Raw genomic sequence first — 27,285 nt, 5'->3', positions numbered from 1 at the left:
AACAGGAAAGCTTGGATTTTCAATTTCCATGTTTCACCTCTACTGTGCAGAAGCTCTGGGAAGTTCTATGTTCCCACTGGTTCTTAGAGTAGTCAAATATCTGTCTCCCACCTCTGCCTCTGTTTGCCACTTGTCATTCTAGGGCTAGGGTCTTAACCTGGGGTACACAAATTTTTCTGCAGTATATTTTTGATAACTGTATTTCAATATAATTTTTTTGGTAACCCTATGTATTTTATGCATTTAAAAATATGATTCTTGGGACAGCTAGGTGCCGCAGTGTGTAGAGCACCGGCCCTGGAGTCAGGAGGACCTGAGTTCAAATCCAGCCTCAGACACTTGACACACTTACTAGCTGTGTGACCTTGGGCAAGTCACTTAACCCCAATTGCCCTGCCTTCCCCCTTGGGAAAAAAAAATATGATTCTCAGGAATGGTCCATATACTTCGGTAGTCTGCTAAAGCGGCACATGACACAAAAAGGTTAAAACCCCCTAGAGGGAGTAGTTAGTATGGAATTAGTTCTGGGCCCATATCCTACTTGCAAAACCCTGTTTCTTCCCTGAAATTGCTATATGTCACCAAACCTTATCATAGTGCCTTTGGCATACTGAAATCAACTCACCACTGGTCCAATTAAGTATGCCTGGACACTATATATAGTGTTTTACTCTTGACAAAGAATCAATGAAAACAATGAAATAATACACAATAATGCATCTATTGCACATGTGCTTCTTCCCTTAGTCCCAAATAGCCCCCAGACAGTATATATAAGCTACACTGAACCCACAGTGCTATGAAAGCACTGTGCAATTCATGAAAACAATTCAGTCTGCTGAGTCTCGCTCTTTGAATAGGCAAGGTGTATATAGACTGTCCAACACAATTCCCAATGGATGTTGGACTCATAATATGTAATAGAGCCAGCCAGCCAGTCAGTCAACAAGCATTTACTAAGTGCTAGGCACTGTGCTAAGGGCTGAGGATACAAATACAAGAAGACAATTCCTATCCTCAAGGAGCTTACTTTCTAATGGGTAGAAGATAACACATAAAAGAAAGCCCAATGACAGTAGGGCATTGCAGAGAAAGTCCGAAATGCAGATGTAGAGGAATGAAATGGAGCTGGCTTGGGCACCCTTCTCAAATGGAGGTTGTGGAAAAAGAGACAGAGACACAAACAGACTGATAGAGAGAGGGGGGAGAGGGAGAGGGGAGAGGAGAGGGGTGGGGAGGGAGAGAGAGAGAGAGAGAGAGAGAGAGAGAGAGAGAGAGACAGAGAGAGACAGAGAGAGCACTGTTGCTGGCACTGACCTTGACTGTACTTCTGTGCATGTATCCCATCACCTGTAGAATGAGGCTGTGGGAGAAGGCAGGCCAGATGTGGAGAGATACTCTCTCTACCTTATGCCTCCTTTTTCCTTCTTTATTTTTCTGATTTGAACCTTTCAGTTCAGGTTTCCAGGGGTCAAGAGCTACATCACAATTTCTCTGATACTTCCAGTTTTAAATGTGGCCACTTCCTCCTCTTTCCCCAAACCTACAGCCAACTCTAGTTGGGGTGGAGAGGGGGCATTACACAAATATTGCCAACTCCACTTACAGATGAGGAAACTGAATCTCAGTGAAAGAAAACAACTCAGTTGGGCCCCACACAGGCAGTAGGAGGCAGAGGCCAGACTTACCCCTTCATCCAATCATCTTTCTCTCCTGCCAGTCAGGCTGCCTCCACACACAAATACTGTACATTTGTATTGCTTAATATTTCCTATAGTACTTTCACATACATTAGCTCATTTAAATCTTAATAACTGTGAGAGGTAGGCATGGCATGCATCATTAGTCCCATTTTACAGATGATAAAACTGAGGTTCTCAGAAGTAAAACCACTTTGCCCAAGGCCACCCAGCTAACAAAAGACTGAGCTAGAGGGAGGTTGTGACTTGCTTGTGATCATCCTGGCTGCTAAGGGTCTAACGTGGGATTTGTACCTGTAGGTTTTCCTGACTCTAAATTCTCTTAGCATAAGAGATCTAGAACTGGGATCTAGAACTCTGAGGCCATCTAGTCCCACCCCCTCATTTTACAGTAGAGGAAATTGAGGCCTGCAGAGGTTAAGTGATTTCATAGGGTTGTTGTAAAGATCAAATGAGATAAGGAGGTTGGCTTTGCAAACTTGAAAGCCAATACAAACAGAAATGCTGGCTTTTGCCCAAAAGGTGTCTGAAGCAGGATTCAAATGCAGGTCTTCTGTTCCAGAACTACAGCTCTGCACTAGAAATCAATCCTTGTTGATTGACAGTGACTTATGATTTCTAATCCTTTCCCCAAATACTACATCCATTAATCAGTCTATATAGGTGGTGGGAGCTGTAGCTATTATGTGCCAGGTTCAGCAACTACTGAAAAATAAATCGTCTTACTGAGGGGGGCCCTTACAACTTCCCATGCCCATCTCAAAGTACCTGAAAGGGCCCCATCTCTTTCATGTAAGAAAAGAGAAGCATGGGATACAAGGGAAAGTATCCTGGATTTAGAATTTAGAGGATCCAGGTTCAAATTCCAGTTCAGTTATTCCCTCTCTACCTGTTTGACCCTGGCTGAGTCATTTCCCTCTCTGAGCCTCAGTTTCCTCAGTTGGACTAGATGACTTCAAAGGTCCTTCTTAGTTCTAAGTCTGTGGTCTTATGACTCTAGGAATACCTCCCTAATTGGGCTAGCAGCCCAGGGTCTCTCAGCTGGGGTCAAGAGCTTCTTCTGTTCCAAAACAACACATAATTGCTCCGGCTGGGAGGAGAGGGTGGTCAAATATCTCCCTCTTAGTAGTCAACCCTGCTGAGACCACTACTTACCCCAAGGGATTAAATGCCAGTGAGTAACCAAGAAGCAGCACGATGTGGTGGAAAGTAGATTGCCTTTGAAATCAGACGATCCAGGGTTCAAATTCCAACCCTGCTAATTAATGCCTGTGTTCCTGTGGCTAAGTCACAGATTTAGAGCCAGGAAAGAGTCACCTAGTATCACCTAGTATAAACCCCTCATTTTATAGATGAGGAACCAGGCTGGAGGGGTGAAAGACCTGCTGCTGCCCAAATTCCTAAATTCAGGGTCCCCAGCAGTCCCTTCCAGTTCTGAAAGATCCTATGATCACTCCCTCCTCTGGGCTTCAATTTCCTCCCGTGGAAAATGTGGGGTTTGAACTAGATGCCCCTTTGCTCCCTTCCAGCTATGAATTTATGAATTTACGGTATGATTCCCCTCAGTGGTTTCAGTTACCTTCTCTGTAAAAGGAAGGGATTGGATTCAGTGACCTTTCAGGTCTTAAATCCATGGTTCTATGATTCCAAATCAATTTCCCTCCCAGACACTCTGTTGTTGTTCAGTCCTCTCCGACTTTCCATGACCCCATTTGGGGTTTTCTTGGCAAAGACACTGGAGTGGTTTGCCATTTCCTTCTCCACTCATTTTACAGATGAGGAAACAGAGGCAAACTGGGTTAAGCGACCTGCCCAGGGTCACCCAGCTAGTGTCTGAGGCCGGATTTGAACCCAAGTAGAGGAGTCTTCCTGACTCCTGGCCAGGCGCTCTATCCATTGGAAGATAGAACGGGATAGCTCCCACAAGGGGGTCCGGCTAAATGGCCCTGAGGTCCCTTGCAGGCCCCAATCTGTGATCCATGATCCCTAAATCACTTCTCTCGGGCCCTCAGTCTGCTCTTCTACTCAATGCGCGGAGGGCAGGGCAGGGCTGGGCATGGCCGGCCCTGAAGGTCCGTGTCAGCCCTGATCTCCGATCTCAGCACCGGGGTCCCCGAAGAGGGGTGCCACGTGAACGGCGGCGCCAGGCCACTCATTTTCTCTCCTGCCCAAGGCCGGGGGCGCAGGCATGCCGGAGTAAGTCTCCCCTAGCCAGGAACACGCCCGATGGGAATGGAGCCAGACTTTTCTTTCCCGCTTTCCCCCGCGTCGGGCAGGAAGCCCTTCCCCCGGGCGCAGCAGCTCTCCTCCTCCTCCTCCTTTGCCCCCTCCCCGTTTTGGGGTCGTGGCGGCCCGGGCGGGGCCAGCGCGCAGGGAAGGGAGGAGCGCAGGCGGGCCAGGAGGAGAGCGGAGGCGGGCGCACAGGCGGGCGGGCCGGGAGGAGAGAGGAGGCGGGCGGGCCGCGGGGCAGGGGAGGGGTTGCCGGCTCCGGTTAGCGTGCGTGGCAGTCTCTCCCCACTCGGCAGGGGCGGGGCTGGCGGCTCCTCTCGCCCCCTCCTTCTTCCCTGCCCATCCTCCTTCCTCCTCTCTCTCTCCTCTCTCTCCCTCTCTCCGCGCACTCTCCCTCTCTCTCTCCTCTCTCCCTCTCGGCGGCGGCGTCCTCCTCCAGCGCGGCCAGGAGGTTCCCGTGCGCCTCGGTGCCCCCAGCGCCCCGGGAGGAAGGAGGGAGGAGGCGGCCAGGCGGGCGCACAGGCGGGCAGGCGGACCGGCGGACCGGCGGGCCGGCGGGCGGGCGGGCAGGCGGACGGACAGGCAGGCGCGCTCGGGCTCCGGGCGGCCAGGCGGCGGCGGCGGCTCCCCCCAACTCATTCACCCACCTACCCACTCCCAGCCCCGGCCCGGCCATGTCCTCGGCCAAGCAGCGAGGCTCCAAGGGCGGCCCCGGCTCGTCCGCCCCCTCCGAGAAGGGCGCCCACCCGGCGGGCGGCCCCGATGACGTGGCAAAGAGGCAGCAGCAGCAGCCGCAGTCCGAGCAGCAGCCCAGGCAGCAGCAGCAGCAGCAGCCCAGGCAGTCCCCCCAGCCAGCCAAGCAGTCAGCCCAACAGCAGAACCAACAACCCAAGCAGCAGCAGCAGAACCAACAGCCCAAACAGCAGCAGAACCAACAACCCAAACAGCAGCAGCAGCAGAACCAACAACCCAAGCAGCAGCAGCAGAACCAACAGCCTAAGCAGCAGCAGAATCAGCAGCCCAAGCAGCAGCAGAATCAGCAGCCCAAACAGCAGCAGCAGAACCAACAACCCAAGCAGCAGCAGCAGAACCAGCAGCCCAAACAGCAGCAGAATCAGCAGCCCAAACAGCAGCAGCAGAACCAACAACCTAAACAGCAGCAGAACCAACAGCCCAAACAGCAGCAGAACCAACAGCCCAAACAGCAGCAACAGCAAAACCAACAACCCAAACAGCAGCAGCAGAACCAACAGCCCAAACAGCAGCAGCAGCAGAACCAACAACCCAAACAGCAGCAACAGCAGAACCAACAGCCCAAACAGCAGCAGAACCAACAGCCCAAACAACAGCAACAGAACCAACAGCCCAAACAGCAGCAGAACCAACAACCCAAACAGCAGCAACAGCAGAACCAACAGCCCAAACAGCAGCAGCAGAACCAACAGCCCAAACAGCAGCAACAGCAAAACCAACAGCCCAAACAGCAGCAGCAGCAGCAGCAGCAGAATCAGCAGCCCAAACAGCAGCAGCAGCAGAATCAGCAGCAGAACCAACAGCCCAAGCAGCAGCAGCAGCAGCAGAATCAGCCCAAGCAGCAACAGCAATCCAAGCAGCAGCAAAACCAGCTGTCCCACCCCAAAGGCAACACTAGGGGAGGGGGAGGGGGAGGCGGTGGGAAATCCTCAGCGGCCTCCACAGCCTCCTCCTCTTCCTCCTTCTTTGGCAAGCTAGCAAAGGTTTTCTACTTTCTCTTCTACCTCACCCTCATCGCTGGGGCCGGCTTCTCTGGCTGGTGTGTCCATAACCTTTTGGAGGAAGTCCATCAGATCCGGCTCCGGAATGAGGGCTTCACCAGGCAGAGAGAGGAGCTGGGCCAGGGCTTACAAGGCGTCATGCACAAGGTAACGGCCCCTATTCCTCCTTCCAAATAGGGCAGTAATACCGGCAGCCCCAAAGCACCAGCCATGTCCTCTTTCCTCTGAATCCCAAGTCAACAGTAGAGCTGACTTAGCAAGTTACAGTTTGCCAAGTGGGCTCGGTAGCAGTGTGACCTTGGGGAAGTCATCGCACTTTCCTGGGCTTCTAAGATACCGTCCAGCTCTATGACCTTATGAATCCTTTCTAGACCTCTATACCTAGGTTTCCCTTTCTGTAAAATGAGGAGGTTGTACTAGAATTCGTCTGAGGCCCCTTTCAACTGCAGATCTATGATCCTGAGAAACTTTATGGACCTGGGGCAAGCCAGGTTTCAGTTTCCTTATCTGTAAATTTCGGGGGTTAGCACAGAAGTCCTCTGAGGACCCTTCCTGCTCTAGGTGGCAGTAGCTTGGGTCAGGAAGACCAGAGTGCAAATATGACATCGTATTCTCACTATCTGCGTGACCCTGGGCAACTCACTTAACCTCTGTCTGCCTCTCTTTCTTCAACTGTAAGATGGGGATAATAATGGTACCTACCTCCTAAGGTTGTTGTGAAGCTCAAATGAGATATTTCTTAGTTACTTTGTAAACCTTAATTGTCATGAGTCATTTTTTTTCCAGCCATGTCTGACTCTTCATGACCCCACTTGGGATTTTCTTGGCACAGATACTGGAGTAGTTTGCCATTTTCTTCTCCAGATAATTTTACAGATGAGGAAACTGAGGCAAACAGGGTGACTTGTCCAGGGTCACAAACTAGTCCAATTCAGGAAGATGAGTCTTGCAGACTTTAAGCTCAGTCAGTGCTCTATCCACTGAGCCATCTTAAAGCCCTATATAACTGGTAGTTGTTACTATCCCGTGATCCTAAGCACATGTATATGTTAAAACTGAGTACTTTAGGCATTATTATCCTTATTTTACAGATTAGAAAACTAAAGTTCATAGAAGCTAATAGACAAACATTTAATTAGATCCTACTATGTGCCAGATATTATGGTAGGGATTCCAAGACAAAGAGAACAGTCCCTGCCTTCGTGGAGTTTACATTCTATCTGGGGAAACTGCATGGACATAAAAATGGATACAAAGTATATACAAAGAAAATGAAAGTAATGGAGGGCAGCTGAACAACTTGTTAATAACCAAGTGATGTACAAGGTAAATAACAGGTAAGGGAGGGGGATGGAGAAGGCTTCATGTAGCATGGGAGCTGAGTTTCCTAAGAGAGGTAAGGAAGGATGGCACTCCTGGTATAGGAAACAGCATGTGCAAAGGCATGGTGATTGGATAGAATGTAGAGCAAATGGCCTAGTTTGGCTGAATTATAGAGTCCAGAAAGGAGAGTAATGTGTAATAAAAACCTGAAAAGTTAGGCTGGAGACAGATTGTGAAGGGTTTTGAATACCTAATAGAAAAGTTTGTATTTTATCTTAGAATAAGACCCTAACCTTCCCTCTCTCTCTATGATCCAGGATGATTTGGTTTAGAACTGTGCTTTAGGAATTCCGTTTTGGCAGCTGTCTGGAGGGTGGATTATCATTATAAAATCTAAAATTTATGTATTGATGAAAGTTTGCAAAAGTGATTTACAAATATGACCTCATTTGATCTCAGCAACCTTGAAGTTGGGTGCTGTTACTGTTAATCATCTCCATTTTACAGGTGAGGAACGTGAGGTAGCCACAGAGGTTAAATGACTTCCTCAGAGTCACACAGCTAGCTATTAAGTGTCTGAGACCCGATTAGAACTCAGGTTAGTTTTATCTGACTCCAGGCCCAGTTTGCTATCCCCCTGCGCCACAGAGAGAGAAAGGGAGTTGTCCATGGTCACACTGCTAATAAATGGGAGAGGTTTGAACTCTGTTCCTGACCCTCTTCTGATCCACCATGCCTGCTTGTTTCCAGGGTTTGCTTTGGAGAGTGAGCCAGAAGTTGGCATCTTTCTCTGTCTGGGAGTGTCCCTGGTGCTGATCGGATCATCCTGGCCCTTTGGGGAAGGGGGCACTTGGGTTGGATGGGGATCCGGCCAAGTGGGCCCTCTCCAGAGCCTCTTTGGGCAGCCTCAGGCTAGCAGGCAGGGTAGGGAGGGGGGAACCCAATCTTCCCCCTCCAAACAGAGTCCCTCTTTGTCTTGTTTAGACAGCAGGGGGAAAAATACGTCTCCAAAAGTATTTCTCTGCCTTCTCCCAAGTGTTGAATAGGGGTGCAGCGATATTCTGTCAGCTGGGGGATTGATTAGCAAAGGGAACCTGTCACAAAACATTAGCCTTGACCTGGAAGGAAACTCCCAGTCTCTTTGCACCGATTCTTCAATGACTTGGAACAGCTGGGTCTGCAGAACAGTCCAGGAGGGCTGGGCAGAGGTGGCCCAGTGTTGCCTTCAGCCCAGGCCCCACCCAAGCTGTCCGAGACCGAAGTAAGAGTGTTCTCGTCCTCTCCTGGTATCCTAAGTTGACTTGGGCATCCAGGATCGGGAAGGAAGCTCATTGATCAAAAGCTGAAAGGAACCTCAGAGACCATTTCGTCCAACTCCCTCGTTTTGCTGATGAGGAAACTGAGACCCAAGATCGATGTGCCCAAAGTTGCACAGATTGTAAATGTCAGAAGGATGTTTGCACCTAGATCCTTTGACTTTATGGTCAGAGGGACCTCTTCCCTCACACAGGTTCTGAAAATTTAGAGCTAAGATAAACTTTACAATTCTTCCAGTCCAGCCTTCTCATTTTCATATATATAATAATAGTTCATTTATATAATAAACTATAAATGTTTATTACTAATAATAGAATCATAATAAAATAAAATATTATTATAATATAATTAAGGGCCAATTAGGTGGCGCAGTGGATAGAGTACTAGGCCTGGAGTCAGGAAGACTCCTCTCCCTGAGTGCAAATCTAGCCTCAGATGCTTACTAGCTGGGTGACCCTAAGCAAGTCACTGGACCCTGTTTGCCTCAGTTTCCTCATTTGTAAAATGAGCTGGAGATGGCAAATCATTCCAGTATCTGCCAAGAAAACCCCAAATGGGGTCAAGGAGAATCAGACATGACCGAACAACAACAATGTAATATAAGTAGTGACATAATTGATAATGCTTATTTTACTTTATACTCCATAGCTATTTCTGGATGTTTTAAGATTTGCATAGAGTGGAAGGAGTCTTAGAAGTCAAAACTCCAATAGAAACCAAGTCTTATATAAGGATCCCTGTAGGATGCGTATTGACTTAGTTTAAAAAATGTAGTATCATCTCTAATCTATTGTATTTTTATTTATTTTGTTAAATATTTCTTAGTTACATTTTAATCTGGTTCAGGCAGCACTTGAGCATTGTAGATCCTGTGTATCCTGCAGGTGGCATATTTGACACCTTTGCTCTAGGCTAGTCTCTTCACTTTACAGATGAAGAAACCGAGGCCTGGTGGGGTTAGGTTACTCTTCCAAGGTCATGCAGGCAGTATGGAGATAAACCCAAGCTTGAGAGGTAGAGATGGGATTTGAACCACCCAAAGCTCTTTTCATCACATGGAAAAGAGGTGTGTTTAACCCATTAAGCTTTTCCAGCTTGAATAACATGCTGATTCATCTTGTGGGGGGGATGGTGAATCCAGAGAATGATAGGAGGGTATTCACTGGCCAAAAAGGAACCTGGAGTGGTGGCTAGAGAGCCAATCTCAGAGTCCACCTGGGTTCAAGACATGCCTCTGGTAGATGTTAACTGTGCATCCCCGGGGAATCTCATCATCTCTGAGGTGGCTATCTGCATTGGAGGGGGTGGGGAAGGCAGGTCAATGGATATCCATGGAAATAAACCTCCCACCCTCTATGAAGCCACTCTGTCTCTCCACCCCTTTTGCTCTGTGCTGACACGAAGCCAGCCTTCTGTGATCTGCTTTGCTCCTCCCCTTCCCCTACACTAAATCCATTGTTAAGTGAGTTACAACAAAAATCCCACCAGCTCCTTTTTTCTGCCTTTGCCCTTCAGATAGTTTTGTCACCTTCTAGTGAGTCAGACTGTAAGCCAAAGACAGCCTGGTGACTTGTGGACTGTGCCCATCCAGAAAGTTGAATGGCTAACAAAATGTAGAACACAGTTGGAACTTGTCACTAGCCCCTTTTCTTTCCTTGGCTCTTTCTTCCCTTACTGTCTTCTTGTAGGTAGATAGGTCTGTGGTGTGGTGGCTAGAGTGTCTGACTTAGAATCAGGAAGATCTGGGTTTGAATCCTACCTCAGGCACTTACTAGCTGTATGACCTTGGACAAGTCACTTAGTCTTCCCCAGCCTCATCTGTAAAAATGTGATGGTGGCATCTACCTCAAAGTTTGCTATGAGGATTAAGTGACATGTACCCTACATATAGCACTATGTAAACTGCCAAGTAGGAGTATGATTTTTATTCCTTTAAAGTCTATGGGTATTTGTGCTGTGCATTGTGAAAGGGAAGAGGGTGGGAAAAGGAAGAAAAAAATAAAACCTCTCAGGAGTTTGTATTCTCCCTGGGGAGACCAGATCTATACTGAGAAAGGTGGTAACTAACATTGTGAGGGGAGGGGATGTATGACTGATTGGCACCTAGGACAGTTGCCAGGCACATTTGGCAAGACCGTAACTTGTGGCCACTAGGTGGCGCCATAGTGGATAGTGCACGTGTTAGGAAGACTCATCTTCCTGAGTTCAAATCTGGTCTCAGGTACTTACTAGCTGTGTGAACCTGAGCAAGTCACTTACCTCAGTTTCCTCATCTGTAAAACGAGCTGGAGAAGGAAATGACAAACCACTCCAGTGTGTTTGCCAAGAAAACCCCAAAATTCAGACACGAGTGAGAAATGACTCAACAACAAGAAGACTTGTTGGCGCGTTGGAAGTGACTTACCCAGGGTCACACAGCCGGAGGCAGGTTTGGGGCTGTTGTTATCCGCATTTTATAGGTTGGAGAACTGAGAGTCTGAGAAGTTAAGGGTCTTGCTTGCCCAGGGTCAAACAGTTAGAAAGTGTCAGAGGTGGGATTGTGAGCTCATGTTTCCCTGAGTCCAGGATTCTTTTCACACACCCCCACTGAATGTCAGGAACAAAAATTGGACTTTGATCTTGGGAAGTCTTCTCTGTGACTTTTTTTTTTTTTTTTTGCATTCCCGTTCCTGGATTTGCCACTAACCAGCAGGGTCATAGGTAACACTCTGGGCTTTGGTTTCCCCGTCTGTAAAATGAGATGGTTGGATTAAATTTGATTAAATTCATAAGATCATGGATTTTAAAACTAGAAGGGACCTTAGAGTTCTAAGCCATTCATTTGGCAGATGAGGAAACTGAGCCCCAGAAAGGGGAAGGGTTGGGCCCCAGGGCCATCTAGCTAGACTCCAGGCTCAGTGCTATACACAGTCTACACTGCCTCATGACAAATACTCACTTTGCCCTTCTAATGGATCTGGGGTGTCCTAGACATGGGCTTCCCCTCCACTGATATCGATCCCGGCCCACCCTTTCCTTGTCATCTGAAGCTAACTGGTGGAATTACCTAGATTGCTTCCAAATTCCCTTTCAAGAAACCCTTGAATTGTGATTCGGTGATCACTCTTTTCATCAGTCTTGGATGCCCCGGCTCCCTAGCCTGCCTGGCCTTCAGAAATCACCCTTCCTGGGTCTTTCAGTGGAAGTTAGGTCAATCTGGGAACAAATTGAGGCCGCTGATCTCTCACTGTCCCCTAACGCCGTCTTTCTGTTCCCTCCCAAAGGCCCTGTGTTCTGAGTTTAGACAGTTTTGTTACCTTGGCTCATGCCGTCCTCCCTTTTCTTTCTATTCTTTAAAACCAACAGAGGAAGCAGCATTTATAGTGGCTAGAGTGTTGGCCTTGGAGGCAAAGGGAGACCTGGGTTGGAATCCCACCTCTGACACTTAGTGTGCGACCATAGCCAAATCGTCCAATCTCTCAATTTCTTCTTCTGTAAAATGGGTATTATAATAATAGTGAGCATTGATACAAAACACTTTGCAGATATCCTCATTGGGTTCTCGTGACAACCCTGTGAGTGCTATTACAATTATCTCCACTTTACAGATAAGGAAACTGAGGCACAGGGAGGTTAAAGTGACTTGCCCAGGGTCACACAGTAAGTGTCTGAGGTAGGATTTGAACTCAGGTCCTTCTGAGTCTATGTTCAGTGTTTTGGCCACTGTATCACCTAGCTGCCATCCATATCTATAATGTCTAAGACATCCTGGAGTGGTTGAGGGGCTCAAAGGCCCTGTTGGGCTGTTGCTAGTCTGGGCCTCTTCTCTGTGTCCCTCTCAACTAGTGATACTGGCAGGCTCAGTCGGATGGCCTCTTGTCAGGGATGTTGGGGAAGGGATTAGTGGTCAGGGAAGGGCTGGGCTAGATGACGCCTGAGTTTCCTTCTAGCTTTGAGATTCTGTGGTTGGCACATATGTGCACACCATTCCATGATCATAGGATCACATACCTAGAGTTGAGAGGCAACTCCTTCATTTGACAGGTGAGGAAACTGAGGCCCAGAGAGGCAGGATAAGCTTCTTCCCCAAGATCACACAAGTTGTTTTTTTTTAAATTTCTATTATTTTTAAAATAATATTTTATTGTTTTCCCTAGTTATGTGTAAAGACAGTTTTAATATTTGTTTAAAAAATTTTTTGAGTTTCAAATTTTTTTCCGTCCCCTTTTCCTTCCTGAGATGGTAAGCAATTTGATATAGGTTATATATGTTCAGTCATGTAAAATACATTCCCATATTAGTCATGTTGGTCCCACAAGTCTTAAGCATCAGAGGAGAATTTGAACCCAGGTTCTCTGACTCCAGAGCCAAGTTCTCTCCAGTATATCACATTGCCTCGACCTTGTTCATTGAAATCCTACTCATCTCTTAAAGCTCAGCTCATTTGCCATCTCCTCCATTAAGCCTTCCCTGATCATCCTTTACCTCTAGCTCACACCTTTCCCTTTTCAGTGATCTCACCTTCCTGAATTTCCCCCTTCAGCCTCAAGGCCTCACTGAGTATTTTGTATCTCTATATATTAGTTATTTGTGTCCTATCTCTTGACTAGACTGTAAGCTGTATGAGGACAGGAACCCATTTTATCTTTTAATGTTGTGTCTCTCTTAGCACCTTGTATAGTATTCTGTACATAATAGGTAGGTAGGTGGATGGATAGGTAGATAGATGCATGGAAAGATGGATGGATGGATAGATGGATGGATGGATGGATAGAGAGGTAGATGGATGGATGGGTGAGTAGATGGATAGATCAGTGGACAGAAAGGTAGATAGAGAGGTAGATGGATAGAGAGGTAGATGGATGGATGGATAGACAGAGGTAAATAGTTGGATTGATAGATGGATAGAGAGGCAGATGGATGAGCAGGTAGATGGATAGATAAATGAATAGAAAGGTAGATAGATGGATAGAGAGGAAGATAGATGGATAGTTAAGTGGATAGAGAGGTGGATGGATGGATGGATGGGTAGATCTATAGATAAATGAATAGAAAGATAGATAGATGGATAGATAGTAGACAGATTGATGAGTAGAGAATGTATTAAGTACTTATATGTGACAGACAGCTTGCTAAGCCCTAAGGATATAAATGCAAATAATTACCCTCAAGGAGCTTGCATTCTAAGAGAGGAAGACTGGTACATAAAGGAAAGTTGTATAGGGAGAACTGTACTCTCTGGGTGGGGAGATAGGAAGTGGTGTGGAGGGCTGCTTCTGGGCAAGGTGAGGCAAAAGCTCTCCTATTAGAGCAGGGGCCCCAAGGACAGGGTCCAAGATTGAGGGATGGGAGAAGATGAGTTTGATGGCCAGCCAAAGTTCTGCACAGGTGACGTGGTGAGAAGGTGGCCAGAAAGTGGAATTAAAGGCCCGGCAGGGCAAAGAAGACCCAGTTACGTAGTACATGTTGACTTGCATTCAAGTGATATTAATTTAGCCCGTAATTTCCCAGGAAGGGAGGTACCTAGCTGAATAATAATTATAATGATGATACTGTAATAGTATCTAGGTTAAGGCCTTCATTTTATTTTTTTTTAATTTTTATTTTTTTAAAAGGCTGCTCAAAGTTTATTAGTTTCTGTTGAGTACAAAGTGAACAAGTTACTGAGGTTGCTGAAAAGCACATAGGTGATTCAGATAGTAAAAAAAAAACAAATAATAACAGTGTGGCTTCTTTTACTCGTTTTTTGGTGTTTTGCTTTTGTTTTCCTTTTTAAAAAAAAAACCACACACACAACACAACTACTTCTACACTTAAGCAGCCTATCTATTCTAAGGGAATAGGTGGGAGAGGGAAGGGGGGGAGGGGAGGGGGAAATGGGCTCTGATGCCTAGCACACTTCAGAAGTGAGGGAGCAGCAAGGAGGGTGCTGCTGCTTATGCAGAAGGCCCAGTGTTGGTCTTGCTGGGCTCGCTGACATGCAGCTTCCTCATGAAGATCTTCATTTTATAAATGAGGAAGCTGAGACACAAGGGAAGTGATTTACCTGAGGAGATACACGATGGCAGATTTTGGATTCAAACCCAGTTCCTCTGATTGAAATCCAGTGCTCTGCTTTCTTCCAGACACTGCCTTGGTGGGATTGGTGCTATTCCCTTTCCCCCCAAGGGTTTGGGGTAGTTATGAGCATCATAGATTTAGAGCTAGAAAGGATCCAACTGTGCCAATTTATACAGATGAGGAAACTGAGGCCCAAAGACCTGATACCTCAAGTCACTTGTAAATGGCAGAAGAATTTAAATTTTGGGCATGGGATCACAGACTTCAAACTGGAAGGAACCTACTTGAGATAACAGAGTTAGAAGCTGGAAGGGACTGTAGATGTCATTGTCTAATCATGTTATAACAATGAAGAAACAAAGGCCCAGCCAGATAAAGGGACCGGGGTGGGGGGGTCAGAGTCACACCCAGATCTCTCTTCTCTCCCCTCCACTCTTGTTTGTGCTTAGGGGTTATTCCAAAATGGAATTTCTCATGTCCATGGGATTGGAATGGGCTTCCTCAGGAGATAGTGGGTTTTCCTTTACTAGCATGCTTTGGATGGTTCTTTGGTGGCTCTTGGGACCTTTCCAATTCTGAAATTCTGTGAGTCTTGGGCAAATAAAGCTTTGGAGGCCAAGACAGGTGGCGTTGTCTAAGGTCATCCCCTCGTTCATGGGTTCTTAACTCCATTTGTGCCATGTACCGCTTTGGCAGTCTGTGAAATCTATAGACCCCTTCTTAGAGAGTAATGTATTTAATTGCTATAAGTAAAATACATAGGATTACTAAGGAAACCAGTTATATTGAAATATAGTTATAAAAAAAAGTTTACAGACATGAGGTTCAGAACCCCTGCATTAGGGGATTAGACCCTATTTCAGGGCCAAGGCTAGACCTTAGGTGTCACCACTTCTCTTTCTGTCTCTCATCTCCCTCCCAGTGCCTAAGACTGTGTATTATATAAGGTGCTTAATAAATGCTGGTTGAATGAATGGATGGTATGGGAAAAGGGACACTACTTTGGTAGCCTCCCGGTGCCCTTGGGACCAGCCCAGGACTAGGCTAGCTTCAGGGAATCCAGCCAGTTACACAGCTGTTTGACATGTAGCATTTGGCTGCCAGGGATGTTTCCTGTTCTGCTCTAACTCCCAGCCCCCTGAAGCTAAAAATAGCCCCAGTGCCCCCCTCAGCAGCGGACATTCCAGCCTTGAAATAAAGGGAAACCCTGATGGAGCTCAGAGCAGCTTCAGGTGCGGCTACAGCCGAGGCTGAGTCTCTCTTACATCCAGAATATTGTAAATGCAGAATAGAGGTGGAGGGGAGGCGGAAGGGCTGCTGATGAGCCCATACACACCATCCAGTCTTCCTTCAGTGCAGGACAGCACTTAGTTCTTCAGATGTGCTCTGGTTGTATCTACAGATCAGATTCTAGATAAGGATTTCTCGTTTGGCTTGGTGTGTATAGAATGGAAGGTCATCAGGGGGATCAGAGAGTCAGGGAGAAGCCATCATTCAGTCCATTAACAGCAGCAAACACGCACCTAAGTGTTGGGTACTGGGAAATAGAATTAGTTTAGACGTCATGGTTTTTTGGAAAGAGCATTGAATTTGCAATCAGGAAAACCTTGGTTTTCTTTCTTTTTTTCCTCCTTTTGGCAATCTGGGCTAAGTGACTTGCCCAGGGTCACACAGCTAGCAAGTGTCCGAGTCCAGAGAACCTTGGTTTTCAACCTTTGCTCTGGCCTTAGTTATGCATGGGATCCTAAGCTAGTCATCTTCAAACGTCATCTTTAAAATGGGGATTATAATACTTACCTAATGAGACAGCTAGGGGGCGCCATAGTGCACAGAACGTTCGCCAGGCCTGGAGTCAGGAAGACCTGAGTTCAAATCCAACCGCAGACACTTACTAGCTGTGTGACCCTGGGCAAAGTCACTTAACCCTGTTTGCCTCAGTTTTCTCATCTACAAAATGGGAAGGTTGTACTGAATGACTTCGAAGGGCCCTTCTAGCCCTAAGGCTATGATGCTATGAGCCCTGTGTGGTTAGAGCTACAGGACTTGTCCCCATGTTGCACGAGCACACACACCCATACACACACACACACTCTCACACATACACCTTACGGTTTCCAGAGTGTTTCCCTGACAGTCCAGGGAGGTAGGGGCTAGTATGGTCATCCCCATTTTACAGATGAGAAGGCTAAGCGGCCCAGGATCGTGCCTGATAAATGCCAACGGTTGAATTTAGACTCAGATTTTCCTGACCGCGAGTCCAGAACTCTATGTACTATTGATCATACTGCATCCTCTCTTTTAGAGAGTGAGAAACTGATGCTCAGACAGGGGAGGTGACTTGTTCACTATCACACAGGTACTTAAGTAGTAGGCTTGATATTTAAGCCCAGATCATAGGATCAAAGACTTAGAAATGGAAGGAACTTAACCCCTCCTTCCCCCTTCCCCTTGTTTTACTGATTGAGGAAACTGACTCCCAGAATGATAAGTGACTTGCCTAAGGTCACACAGCTAGTAAGTGTCAAAGACTGAATTCGAACTCAGGCTCATGGATTAGAAATCCAGTCCTTTTTCAAATTCCCTAGCCTGTTTCTCCATTTGATTCAGTATTTAGGCAATCTATTAGTGCTCTCATAACTTGGTAATTTACCTTTGGCATATGAGGATGCGCCTTTAACTTCCCTTAATCTTGCACTGGGAAGGCCCACACTTACTGAGAACTTGTAGTAGGGACAGTCCGGCCCTGATCCCTCCATCTGTTCTGGGACCTGAGAGCTCATCTCATCCAAACTCGTTGTTTTACAGATGAGAAAATCAAGGCCTACACCAAGAAATTGTCTTGGCCCAGGTTATGTAGCTAGCTTAGCCCTGGATTTGAACTCAGGCCACCCGATTCCAAAACTACCATTCTTTCTACTCCACCATAGTATCCCTTAAGAAAAAAATTATTTGCTAACTTTTGTTCTTGTATCACGCTCACTTCCCATTATAGCTCTCCTCCCCCACCTGGTGCTCTCAGAAGCTATTCCTTATGAAACAAAATTAAAAAAAAAAGCATTTCAGTAAAACTAACCAACATATGGAAAAAGTCTGACATTAAATGGAGTATTCCATACCCAGAGTTCTCCACCTGTGCAAAAAAAAAGGAAGGAGTAGCATTTTTATATTTCTTCTTTGGAATCATGATGTTTTAATTGACTGAACTAACCAGGCATTATGAGTGGTAGTAATAGACCCAAGATGTGAACCCAGATCATGGGATCATACATTTATGAAAGGGACCTTAAGAGGACATCTGATCTAATCCCCTGACCAGAGGACTTTTTGTCCTTTTTTCTTTTTCCCCACTATATATCAGTCAAGTTCAGGGACCCATCATGAACTTTAAATCAGACATCTTTAGTTCTGATGGAGCTCAACAGTGCCTGAGTTACTACAGGCCCAACACATGAATGGAGGAGATGGGAAAAGGGAAGAGAGAATGTAGGGTATCATTAACAATTGTCTTGGATGCTGTGAGGTTATGCATCTCAAGGGAAGCCTGATTATCAGGGTAGTGTGAGATCAGAAGTCCCAAGAACTGGGTTCCCATTCTGACTCTGCTACTAGCTAGCACTGTGACCACTGGGTCTCCATTTCCTCACGTAAGAATAAAAATAGCTGTTTATATGACATTTTGGGACAGCTAGGTGGTGCAGTGGATAGGGTGCCAGGCCTGGAGTCAGCAAGATTCACCTTCCTGAGTTCAAATCTGGCCTCAGACACTTAGTTGTGTTACCCTGGGCAAATCACTTAACCCTGTTTGCCTCAGTTTCCTCATCTGTAAAATGAACTGGAGGAGGAAATGGCAAACCACTCCCGTATCTTTGCCAAGAAAACACCAAATGGAGTCATGAAGACTTAGAAACACCAAAAATGAATCAACAACATGACATTTTACAATTTTCAAAGCATTTTCTATCCATTATCTTATCAGATTTTCACAACAATCATTTGCAGTTTGTCCTATGGGTATTCCCATTTTACTGATGACACTGAAGCACCATGACTGGCCTGAGATCACACAGCTAGTACACAGAATGGCTGGAAAGGCCCTCAGAGGTGATCTAGTCTAACCTCAACAGGATACAAAGTCCCTTTTGACATTCCCATTAAGTAGTCATCCAGCCATCTCTTCTAGACTGCTGTAGCCCAAGAGTGCTGTCAGGAAATGTCTCTGCAGTCTCTACCCATCCATTCCATGTGTTGCCCTGGGGGACCAAGCAGTACAACTATGCTAACCATTCCTTGTCCCTGAAATTCTCTTTAGATATTTGAAGACTTGCCATCATCTCCCCCCAGCCCCCAAATTTTCTATACTATAGGATAAATACCTCTCTTTCCTTCAACTGATCCTTATACAGCGTGCTACTGAGGCCCTTTGAAATCCTGGTTGCCCTTCTTTAGGCATTCTTTAGATAAAGTCCTTTCTAAAATGTGGGACCCATAACCAAGGATGTGCTGGTAAATGTTTAATAGCTGACTTTCCAAGACAAAAAAAAGTATGTGTGATCCACCTTTAAGTTTAATTCACATTATTAGGGAAAATGCAATCACTTTCTTAAGTGAAATCATCAGAGATTTCTAAAGTGAATGTCCATTTCTGAAAGTGATGCCTGGACTTTCTTAAGTCTATATAACCCACAAAACAATGAATTATACCTTAATCTAGAGCATTTGCTGATTTCTGAGGTTTGGACTCTGATGACTCTGGAGGAAAGAGCGAGGCTGATGGCTGCAGCCCTGCCTCACTGAAATCCAGTTCATGTACAAGTCAAGACATCACCCTCCTGATGTCATTGGTCCAAACGAAGGACAAAAAGCAACAAATGCTCATGCTGGAAATTTCAAATTGGCTCAGGTTCCAGCTGACCTGCAGCACATCCCTGCCTACGGTAGCATGCAATACATCATGTCCCCCAAAGTCTTAATGCAATTTTATACTATTAACTTAAATAATACATTTTAAGCTAATAGCTTAATAGCTTGGTGCAGTTTGATGCAATTAGCTTAAACCCTATTATTTAAGCTAATAGCATAAAACTGCACTAAGACTTTTGGGACATCAGTACTTTAGTAGCAGTCTTAGGGCAGAGTACAGTGGACCTGCCATCTCTCTAGTCTTGGATATTGGGCATCTCACTGATGATCTCATTAGATTTTTTTTTTGGCTGCTTGGTTCTGTTGATGCTCCTTGAGTTTGGAGTCAACTAAAATCCTCAGGTCTTTTTTTGATAATATTAACTGCTATCTGGTTGTGTCTTGCCAATCTTGTATGTATGAAGATGATTCTTTGAACCAAAGTGTTGGACTTTACATTAATCTCTTAACAGAGATAAACAATTTCACCTTACTAGGTTGGAAGGTAATGTGTTATGTAGTGGTTAGAGAGCTAGGAAGACCTTCACGCTTGTGTTTGACAGATTGGCTGCATGGACAAGTGCTTCTCAGTTACCCTAGGCAACTCTCCTAGACTATAAGTTGCTGAGAAAGTACTGACCTGCATTGGTAGAAGGAGTTTTCCTCACCTGGAGTTCCCCATACCCATGATACTTCAGGTCCCATCCCTATCCCTATCCATCTAGGTTCATTTGAGCTAGTCTAGATCAGGGCTTTTTAAACTTTTTCCACTCGTGACCACTCCAACACTTCTTAAACTGTAGGGTCTCGATCCACAGTTTAAGAAGTGCTGGACTCTAGACCTTTCTGGATCCAGACTTGGTCATCCATTGCATTCTCTCTCTAGCCTTTCCAGCTTTGTGTCATCTCCAGATCTGATCAGTATGCCAGCCTTTATCCAAGCCTCTGATCAAAACTATCACAGACCCTTGGACACTATTAACAGATGATTCCTTCCCGGTTGACATTGGACTATTAATGGCTACTCTTTGGGTCTGGTCTTTGGAGCTTCTTGGCCAGCAGGAGAGACTGTGAAATGCTTCACAGAAATCTACAAAGAGGATTGCCATAGTATTGGTTGCTGTAGACCTAACTAGTTGATAATTTCCTTGTTCAAAAACCTTCAGTGCAAGGGTCTTCAACCTGGGGTCTGTGAACTTTTTGAAAAATATATTTTGATCCCCGTGTTACAATATGATTGGTTTCCTTTGTAATCCTGTGGCTTTTATGCATCCAAAAACATGATGCTGAGATGTTCATAGGCTTCATGGGACTGACTGCCGAAGGCATCCATGACACATACACAAAAGTTAAGGGCCCTTGCTTTAGTCATTCTCTGTTAGGTGTTTAATTAATGCTTATTGACTGGAATTAGGACTATAATCTAGGCTTAGAACTGATTCTAGAACCAGCTCTCTCTGCCACATTGTTAGGGACAAAAGGAGAAGTGGGGTATGTATCCTTGCTATGTCACTGATGACAAATTTCATTACATACTTGGGACCTATTTTCATAGGTCCCAAGACCAACCTAGCCCATTCTGGTTTCTGGCACCTACATAGCCTGGCACATCATAGGGCTTTAGAAATTCTAGTTGATTGATCAATAGCCAATGTAAACATGACAGATTACCAGGTTGTTGTGGATATAAGTTGGTTCCCCTCGTTCAAATCCATCTGCTTCTCTTGGGGATTAACATCTGGCTTCTTCTTTTAGGTGCAATCTCTACAGTCTACGTTTGTGAGTTTTGAGTCCATCTTGAAAAACTCTCAACATAAGCAAGAACTGACGGAGAAAGCAATCAAGCAGGGGGAAAATGAGATTAATCGTATCAGCGAAGTGCTACAAAAATTGCAGAACGAGATCCTGAAGGACCTTTCCGATGGCATCCATGTGGTCAAGGATGCCAGGGAAAAGGATTTCAACTCCCTGGAGCACACTGTGGAAGAGAGACTCACAGAGCTGACCAAGTCCATCAATGAGAACATCGCCATATTCACCGATGTCCAAAAGAGGAGCCAGAAGGAAATCAACGAGGTGAAAGCCAAGATCTCTTCATTGGAGGAGACAGATTGGTACAAAGATGATTTGAAGGCACTGAGGGATGTGGTGGATGGACTTCAGTCCTCAGTGAAATCCAGAGAAAAGGATATTGAGACCTTGAAAACTTCCTTGGAGACCATGGAGTCTGATGTCTACACTGAAGTCAAAGAGTTGGTGAACCTGAAACAGGAGCAAGAGAAGTTCAGGGAAGCTGCTGACAATGAACATCTCACCTTGCAATCCCTGAGGGAGAAGATTCTTCAGGCTGAGGCTTCCTTGTCCCATCTCCCCAATGAGATAAAGAGATTGGAAGAAGATGTGCGCCAGGTCAAAGCAAACTCCAACCAACAAGATGAGAATGACATTTTCAAGAACACAGATGCCTTAGACTCTCTACAGAGAAGGAGTGATGATTTCAATTCTAGGTTAGAGGACCTGGAAGGCAGTCTCCAGGCCATCCAGACGGCATCTTCTCAGCAGATGCAAACTCTAGAATCCCTTCTTTCCAAGAACTCAGAGCATGAACATCAGCTGGCTACCCTCCAGGAGCACCTTGAAGGTATCACAGCTTCCCATGGGTTGCTGGATGAGGATAAAGATGGCCTCAAGAGTACCATGAGAAGCCTGGGGGAATCTCAGCTCTCACTATACAATGACGTGGAGGAACTGAAGAGAAGCGTGAGCGAGCTTCCTAGTGCCGTGGACTCCCTCGAGAAGGTGCAGAAACAGGTCCGCACTCTGCTTGAAAATGCCCAGGGGGACACTTCTCTTCCTCCTAACTATCTAGAAAAACTGGCGTCCGTGGATGACTTAAAATCCTCCTTAAGCCAACTGGAATCAGACCTAAAAATGGTTAGGACTGCTGTGGACAGTCTGGTCGCCTACTCAGTGAAAATTGAAACCAATGAGAATAATTTAGAGTCCACAAAAAGTTTATTGGACGACCTGAGGAGCGATCTGGATCGACTATTTGTGAAAGTTGAGCAAATTCATGAAAAAGTCTAAACAAGTTATCGATGCTGGTGTGGAATTTCAAAGTCCCCCCCCCCCGCCTCCCCATTTTTCATAGCCAAAAAAAAATTCATCCCTCTTTATAACAAGCAATAGACACTCATGGAAGCGCCCAGGCATTCTCCAATGCCCTCTTGCCTACCCAATTAATTTATTTACTATTGTTAGGCTAAACCTTGAAAACAGGGCTATGGTTGCTTCATTATTTTGTATTGACTTTTAGCTTTCTCCCTGAAGGGCCCCCATCTTCAGGAATCCAAGGTTCCTTCTAAAAAGATGTTTCGAACATCACGGAAAGCAGGAATGATTTCAGGTGACAATAAACAGGAACAGATTAGCTTTATTAGCCCCAAAGGGCCACCATTTTTTACTCAAGTAATAAAAAAGAAAGCTAATTAAAATTGTCCTTAAGGAAAATACATTTTTTTTTTGTTTTCTTGATGGGAGGGGGGAGGGCCCAAGTTTTCCATGAGATGTCAGTCATTTATAGTCTTCCACTTTTAAACTGGCTGGAAACCAGAGACATCAGCACAATTTAGGGGAAAAAATATACCAATTCCTAGTTTGTTTGTTTTTTTTAAACTACTTTACCATAGTCCCTCCCATAGGTGCTTTCTTATAGTTTCTCTTTCATCCCTATTCTTCCCACCCCCATTCTATACATCCTCTAGTGATATCCGAGGTAACTATGCAAGACTTAGAAGGCTCCGAATGCCAGGATGGGGCATCCACACTGAGTAATCCTGAGCCCATCTGTGCCAAATCTTCTAGTTGGGTCATCAGATAACTCTTAGACTTAGCAGCCCAGAACAGGGGTCTGATATATTCTTGAATCATATCCCAGGAGCAGCACAGCGGAATGGGGCGTCCCCTCAGGTATGCAGACCAAATGTCTATAACCTATTTTTTTTTAAAGTTTTTTTTAAAAAATGATACTTATGGGGATCTACTAACAGTAGATTCCTGTCTGTCAGTGGGAAAAAAAAAAAGTATGCACTGCATTTCATGTCATTGTTTGCTCTGTCCCCATCCCCGAACTGCCCTGTTCCTGATGGTCTGTCCTGTCCTGTTCTTCAAAGCCATTTTGTTTTTCCTCCATTTGGAGTAATTTCAGATGTTCGTTTAGTTGACTGTGAAATGAACTGTATGGCTTCTTTACAGTATTTTTAATTCTTAATAAACACTTTGGAGCTTTGTACTCATGGTGTGGTAGGAGTTGTTATTTGCTTGAGGAGCAGGCTTCCATGGTGTGGCCAAAAGTGATTTTTGCCTTTCATCAATGAGGATGAGGTAGAGGTGGAGGTAGTGGTACTCAGGGGCCCGTTAGTCTCCTGGATATTCAGCCACTTAACTCGGGGCAGTCCGGAATCCTGATACTTGTTCTTTTCCCGCACAGAGAGAAAGCATGGGGTACTAAATAAAGATCTGGCCTTAAACCTAGGAGGATTTGGGTTCAAAGGACATACTTGGAAAGCCCCTAGTAGACTTAACAAAAGCTTCTTCCCTCCCTTCCTTGTTGTCTTCCACATCTCGTTTCATCCCTCTTTATAACGAGCAGTAGACACTCATGGAAGCGCCCAGGCATTCTCCAATGCCCTCTTGCCTACCCAATTAATTTATTAATTTATTTGCCATTGTTAGGCCAAACCTGTGAAAACATGGCTATGCTTGCTTCATTATTACTAAGTATATTGACTTTTAGCTTTCTCCCTGAAGGGCCCCCATCTTCAGGAATCCGAAGTTGCTTCTAAAAAGATGTTTCAAACGTCACAGAAGGGCGGGAATGATTTCAGGTGACAGTAAATAGGAACAGATTAGCTTTATTAGCCCCAAAGGGCCACCATTTTTTACTCAAGTAATAAAAAGGAAAGCTAATTAAAATTGTCCTTAAGGAAAATACATTTTTTTGTTTGTTTTTTTGATGGGAGGGGGGAGGGCCCAAGTTTTCCATGAGATGTCAGTCATTTATGGTCTTCCACTTTTAAACTGACTGGAAACCAGAGACATCAGCACAATTTAGGGGAAAAAAAATAGACCAATTCCTAGTTTTGTTTTCTTTTCAAGCTACTTTACCACACCTTGGCGAAGTCAACTTAACCTCTCAGTGTCCCAGACATCTAGGACAGGAGCTCTTAAACTGGCTTTTGTGAACTTTTTCCTCATGTAATACTTTGGTAATTGTGGAATAGTTTCAGTCATGTCTCACTCTGTGACTCCATTTGGGGTTTTCTTGGCAAAGATAGTGACATGATTTGCCATTTCCTTCTCAAGGTCATTTTACAGAGGAGGAAATTAAGGCAAACAGATTTAAGTGACTAGCCCAGGGTCACACAGCTGGTAAGCATCTGAGGCCAGATTTGAACTCTGGTCTTCCCAACTCCAGGCCCAGCGCCCTATTCACTGCACTACCCAAGCTGCCCCATTTTGAAAACTACATTTCACCAAAATTGGTTTCTTTTTTAATACTATATATCTTATTTTATTCTTTTAAAAATATTCTGAAAGTCCAAACTTTCCACTAGAGTCACTAAGGGGTCCATGACACACACAAAAAAACATTAAGAACCCCTGATCTAAGATCATCATTTGAACAGGCGCCAATCTGTACTGGTAGAGGGAGTTTCCACACCTGGGAATCTCCGCGTGTCAATGAAATCACAGGTCTGGTCCCTGTCCCCACTGAGGACTATAGATTTAGAGCCACAAGGATCCTTAAAGGCTATCATGCCCAACGTATACATTTCACAGATGAGGAAGCTGACACCCAGACAGGAGCTGAGCCAGGCTCTGAACCCAATGTTGTCCACACACTTCCTCCAAAACACAAACTCCTTAGCCAGGCATCTGAAGGCTCCTGCTTTCTGTACTTCAAAGGCACTCCTTCCTCATCTCTGCCTCTGAGGATCCTTGGCTTCCTAGGGCTCCCTTCCTCCTCAGACTTCCTAGGAAACTTCTATATTCTTCCACTTGGAGGAGAATGTAAACTAAGAACAGGGACCGTTTTTGGACGTGGCTCTTTGTATCGTCCTTGCCTAATGTGGGGTTATAGATGAGACCTGTGATTTCATTGGTTTAGGGGAATCCCAGGCTAGGAAACTCTTCACCAATGTAGGTAGTCACTTTTCTTCATTAAAATCTTAGAGTTTCCTTGAGCACTGAGTGGTTAATAACAATAGCTGACATTTATATAGTGTGCCAAGTGCTTTCTGGTTATCTCCTTTGATCCTCCAACAACCCTGGGAGGTAGGGGCTATTATTAGCCCCATGTGACAAATGAGGAAACTGAGGCAAGCAGGTTAAGTGACCTGCCCAGGGTTGTAGCTATAAGTGTCTGAGGCCAGGTATGGACTCAGATCTTCCTGACTCTTGTCCCATGCCCTATCCACTGTGACATCTAGCTCACCGTGGTCCCCCAGCGAGTGTGTCAGAAGTGGGACTTTGAGCCCAGAGTGGCTCTATCCGCTAGGCCAGGCTGCTTCTTTGAAGTGTTTGAATTGGGTTGAATGCATTCAGCAAACATGTGCCTACTGTGTTCATGTCGCTTGTAGTAGGCACTGAAATGGGGTAGAGTAGAATAGAAAATATGGTCCTTGTGCTTAAGCTATTAGGAGGACCAAGGGGTAGCTAGGTGGTGCAGTGGTTAGAGCACTGGCCTTGGAGTCAGGAGGACCTGAGTTCTAATTCGACTTCAGATACTTATTATCTATGTGACTCCCAGCAAGTCATTCAACCCTGTTTGCTTCAAATTTCCTTATCTGTAAAATGAGCTGGAGAAGGAAATGGCGAACCACTGCAGTATCTTTGCCAAGAAAACCCCCAAAATGGGGCCATGAAGCCTTGGATTCAACTAATGGGGTGGGGTGGGGTGAAAGACCAGGCAAACATGCACAAATCAGCTTGAGAGACACAGTGCGTATATATACAGCATCCCAAAAGGCTTACTCAGTTTTAAGCTTCTGATTATATACATAATATACATACGCATGTATATATACCATGTAAATACATTATAGATAATATGCATATTATGTTTATATATATAACATTTTATAAACATACCTAATGTATATTATGTGTTTATTTACATATGCATATATATATATATAGCATTTAGATATATTCCATTTGCCTGATCTTAATCATGCTTATAGGGAGCATGAGGTCAGGGACCACATTTTCTCCTCTTCCCTGATCCCTAGTGCCTAGCTAGAGTGCTATGAATACAGTAGGCACAAGGTAAATGCTTGCTGAATGAGGATACCAATCTCTCAAACTGTCTACCATAACAGCAAACAGTGTGTTTTACATGTAAGATGTGATTCTTGTAACACTAAGTATATTAGAGTATATTATTATGAGTACATACATGCTCTCTCTATATAATATATTAGAATATATTATTATTATCATTATTATTTTGGAGGCCATGGGGATTAAGTGACTTGCCCAGGGTCACACAGTAAGGGTCTGGGGCTAGATTTGAACTGAGGTCCTCCTGACTCTGGGGCCTTTGCTGTATTCACTGCACCACCTAGCTGCCCTGTAAGTGGTATATTATTAAGAAAGTTTGGATATAGAGTCAAGTGATCTGGTTTCCAATCTTAGCTCATTTTGCCTCTGTGGCCTGGGATAAGTCACTTTATTTCAAATCTGGGCCTCAGTTTCCCCATCTGTAAAATAGTGGTTGTTCTAGATCATCTCCAAGTTTCCTTCCAGCCCTTTATCTACGGTCCTATAATCTCTTAACCTAAATCACAACTTCCCTTGTCTCTAAGGATTTTCTTCATCTATACAATGAAGGGGTTGGAGTTGGACTATAATGAGCTCTTAGGGACCCTCACCCCTAAATGTGTGATCCTTCAGGGATCTTGAGAAGTATGTGAAAAGATGGGAGTTCCTCCACCATTCCCCCTAGAGTTAGAGAATTTCAG

At 45.1% G+C, this 27,285-nt stretch overlaps 1 protein-coding gene across 1 annotated transcript; it reads left to right on the top strand.

Annotated features, from left to right (window-relative positions):
- The first annotated feature begins 4,485 nt into the window (after positions 1 to 4,485).
- On the top strand, positions 4,486 to 23,552 carry CKAP4 (cytoskeleton associated protein 4). Its single transcript, XM_036761217.1, has 3 exons — positions 4,486 to 4,783; positions 5,540 to 5,830; positions 21,017 to 23,552. Exons 1-3 carry the CDS (start codon positions 4,604 to 4,606, stop codon positions 22,346 to 22,348), a joined length of 1,803 nt encoding a protein of 600 aa, XP_036617112.1. The 5' UTR covers positions 4,486 to 4,603; the 3' UTR covers positions 22,349 to 23,552.
- The last annotated feature ends 3,733 nt before the right edge of the window (positions 23,553 to 27,285 follow it).

This window comes from Trichosurus vulpecula, chromosome 5, assembly GCF_011100635.1.
Source record: "Trichosurus vulpecula isolate mTriVul1 chromosome 5, mTriVul1.pri, whole genome shotgun sequence".
In the NCBI taxonomy this organism is placed as follows: Eukaryota; Metazoa; Chordata; class Mammalia; order Diprotodontia; family Phalangeridae; genus Trichosurus; species Trichosurus vulpecula.
This window is presented reverse-complemented; position numbering and strand designations above follow the sequence as displayed.